Source organism: Phaseolus vulgaris, chromosome 2 (genome assembly GCF_000499845.2).
Source record: "Phaseolus vulgaris cultivar G19833 chromosome 2, P. vulgaris v2.0, whole genome shotgun sequence".
In the NCBI taxonomy this organism is placed as follows: Eukaryota; Viridiplantae; Streptophyta; class Magnoliopsida; order Fabales; family Fabaceae; genus Phaseolus; species Phaseolus vulgaris.
Window position 1 is genome coordinate 38,914,695 of NC_023758.2, and position 3,571 is coordinate 38,918,265.

At 34.3% G+C, this 3,571-nt stretch overlaps 1 protein-coding gene across 1 annotated transcript; it reads left to right on the top strand.

The window, feature by feature from the left end:
• The first annotated feature begins 395 nt into the window (after positions 1–395).
• LOC137811949 ((3S,6E)-nerolidol synthase 1-like) lies at positions 396–3,338 on the top strand. Its single transcript, XM_068613812.1, has 7 exons — positions 396–600; positions 690–966; positions 1,283–1,652; positions 1,862–2,080; positions 2,240–2,378; positions 2,535–2,783; positions 2,991–3,338. The coding sequence occupies exons 1-7, from the start codon at positions 460–462 to the stop codon at positions 3,300–3,302; spliced, it is 1,707 nt and encodes a 568-aa protein (XP_068469913.1). The 5' UTR covers positions 396–459; the 3' UTR covers positions 3,303–3,338.
• Positions 3,339–3,571: the final 233 nt, after the last annotated feature.

Below are 3,571 nucleotides of genomic sequence, written 5' to 3' on the forward strand. Positions count from 1 at the left end.
TCCAAAAACAGAAATCTGAAAGAAGAAGGTAGTGGAATCCCTTGTCTCCAATTATCGTTCTGTAACTCCCAAAAATGAAAGATTGTTATAGATTTTATATTATTGTGATAAGGAAATGATACCCTAAAAGAAGAACACCCACTTAAAAATTATTATAATAAGCATCAGTATTTTAAATTAAAAAATTAAAATTTTAAATTATTAAATAAAGGAGGTTGAAATATCACCAGCTACGACACGATGACGCAGTACGATAATGAAACGGTACCAAAATGACATCAGAGTTTAGGAACCCTCTTCCTAAATCATGTTTCTCATTGTTCACAAAAAAACAGGTCGCTGTAGCTCCATGCATGTCACACCTTATAAATAGAGCCAAATTCCATATGTTCAGCATTCCTCTCATGCTCTCTCCTTCATCTTTCTTAACAACACCGAACCTTAATATATACTATACCAATGGCTTTCGTTCACTCTATCTTTGCTTCACCAAATCACCCTATATTTTCTCCAAACATTCTGGCTGTAAAGCTCACCCCCGAGCATGCCCACTGTAGTAAAAGCCATAATATCCATATTCCTAAAAGTGGAAAAGTTAGGGTAAGGGTCACTTTATGTATGCTTTATATGAGGGTATTTGAGATTATTTTGTAGCTAGCTGACCCTTCCGAGATATTATAATCTTTCAGGATGATCTTCAAATAAGACATGCTAAAGCATTGGAGGAAGTTAAGCAGGGACTTCTTGGCAACGCAAGAAAAAGTGCAGACCATGGTTTATTTATGGTGGACTCCATCCAAAGATTAGGCATTGAGCACCACTTTGAAGAGGAAATTGAAGCAATTCTTAAAAGGAAGCAGCTGATGCTTAGAGTTAACAGCCATAAGGGAAATGACTATCAAGAACTGTCAGAAGTCGCACTTCAATTTCGTCTGTTAAGACAAGAGGGGTATTACATCCATGCAGGTTTGTGTGCCTTCCTGTCTCAAAAGATTATATATTTATTGTATTTCTAAGGAAATTTCATAATGTTTATATGAATGTGTAATTTTTTTAAAATAAAAAACATATTTTGGTCTAGTGACCTGAACGCGTATTGTATTATTAGTTAAATGTGAAAGCATAATATTTGTTTTTTTTTGTCGGTAAAATGCATAATATTTGTATTAACGTTTTAGCATTTATCTTTATCAGATAAAACAAACTAGATAAGGATAATGCTAATGCTTGGGGTTTCTTTTGTACTGACATAGATATTATTGTTTGTTGTTGCATCTTACAGATATATTTGATAAGTTCTTGGACAATAAAGGCAAGCTCAAATTTACATTCTGTGAGGACATCAATGGGTTAGTTGCGTTGTTTGAAGCCTCTCAATTAAGCATAGAAGGAGAAGATAATCTTCATGAGGCAGAGGAATCTAGTCGCCAGTATCTAAATATGTGGTTGTCTAGATTTCATGACCATCCTCAAGTCAAAGTTGTGGCTGATTCATTAAGATATCCTTTTCATAAAAGCTTGCCAAGGTTCATATCGATAAACTCTTTGCAATCACAGAAGACAGAATGGACAAGCTCTTTAAAAGAATTATCCAGAATAGACGCTGACATGATCAGCTCTTTGCATCTGAAGGAGATTTTTGCAGTATCCAAGTAAGTTGCAGTTAATATAAGAGAAATAATATACTCATAACTCGTATTAATTACAAAACCAATTCAATAGATTTATTTCATTGCTTGTTATATCATGAAATTATATATTATGAAGAATTATAAAGAATTGTATATGAAATATCATTAGTATGTGAAAAATAGTAATGATACATGGGGTAGTATATTAACATGGGTGTGTTTAATTACAGATGGTGGAAAGAGCTAGGTCTGGCAAATGGGTTAACGTTCGCGAGAGACGAACCAATCAAATGGTACATGTGGCCCATGGAATGCCTCCCAGACCCACGATTGTCAGAAGCAAGGATTGAGATCACAAAACCAATCTCCCTGGTTTACATCCTCGATGATATATTTGATTTTTGTGCAAATATTGATGAACTTATTCTCTTTACAGAAGCTGTCAAGAGGTATTTGGTTATTGCTTTGCAAATTCTCAAATTAAGATAACTGCTTGTTCATGATATATTGAAAACAAAATTATTTTATTATAATATAATACTTTATTTAAAAAAAAAAACTATTATATTTTACTACAAAGTCAAATAAACTTTGTTCTAACTCTACAGGTGGGACATGGCAGCCATGGAGCAATTACCTGAGTACATGAAAGGGAGTTTTTTGGCTCTATATAGCATAACTAATGAATTTGCTTTCAAGGTCAACATCAAACACGGATGGAACCCTATATCAACCTTAGTCAAATCGGTAGAGTCTCTTTAAAAGTCTATAATTGTTACGTACAAATATAAAACACACACTAAACACGAGGTTATTTTCATTAACTACAAACAGTATCAGTATCATGTAACAAACATCCTTTAAGAATCAATGATAATTATTGTTGTAATTTGGCTTTGACAGTGGGTAGGGCTCTTGAATGCTTTTCTGGAAGAAGCAAGATGGTTTGGATCAGGGTACGTGCCGAAGGCAGAGGAGTACTTGAAGAACGGAATAGTGAGCACTGGGGTGCATTTGATCCTTGTGCACTCTTTCTTTCTCATAGGTGAGGGTATAACGGAGGAAACAGTTACTCTATTGGATGAGCTCCCAACTCTGATATCTACAACAGCCACTATTCTAAGGTTGTGTGATGACCTGGAAGGAGATCAGGTACGGTGAAAACCAACTTTTTTCTGACAACAACATTAATTTCATTTTAAATTATTTGGATTTGGACCACAAATAATTCACATTCTGAAAATGTACAACTTGGATAGTTTATTTACTGATAAAAAAACATGTTACTCATGGTAATGATGAACACTATCTATTGTGTCTCTGATAGTGAAATTGTTTACTTATAAAACAATGATGCAGGATGTTAACGGTGATGGCAATGATGGGTCGTATTTGAAGTGCTACATGAGGGAGCACCCAGAAGTTTCCATTGAAGAAGCACGGGAGCATGTCAGTGAATTGATTTCAAAAGCATGGAAAAATCTGAACCAAGAATGTCTTACAGATGCAAATCCGTTTCCATCTTCCTTCACCAAAGTTTGCCTCAATGCTGCTCGGATGGTACCTCTCATGTACAGTTATGACAAAAATACTCCATCCAAGCTAGAAGAGTATGTTAAATCTTTGCTTTTATGTGCAAAGAGTCCACAAGATCACACTATTGTTTCATAAAATAATCTTTAAAAATAAAGTATCATTTCACACGCATATTTTTTCTCTTATTTTCACCTTCCAACTACACTGTACCAATCAATTGTTGGTGCTCTTCAGTACATCACTGTTACTCGGTTAGAGCTCTCATTCTTTGACGATAAAGGAACTGACCTAGAAGATCGAAATTAGAAATTAATTTAGTCATAGGAACAGTGGGTTATTTTAATCACAAATGAGTTTAAAAAGTACAATGAAGGCTTGAATAAGTATTTTTCAAAATATTTTCT

What these genes read in the sequence shown, in the direction of transcription:
- LOC137811949 (XM_068613812.1), top strand. Translation starts at nt 460, where the DNA reads ATGGCTTTCGTTCACTCTATCTTTGCTTCACCAAATCACCCTATATTT. An exon ending in CTAAAAGTGGAAAAGTTAGG is followed by an intron (nt 601 to 689) that starts GTAAGGGTCACT and finishes ATAATCTTTCAG; the next exon opens with GATGATCTTCAAATAAGACA. An exon ending in GGGGTATTACATCCATGCAG is followed by an intron (nt 967 to 1,282) that starts GTTTGTGTGCCT and finishes TGCATCTTACAG; the next exon opens with ATATATTTGATAAGTTCTTG.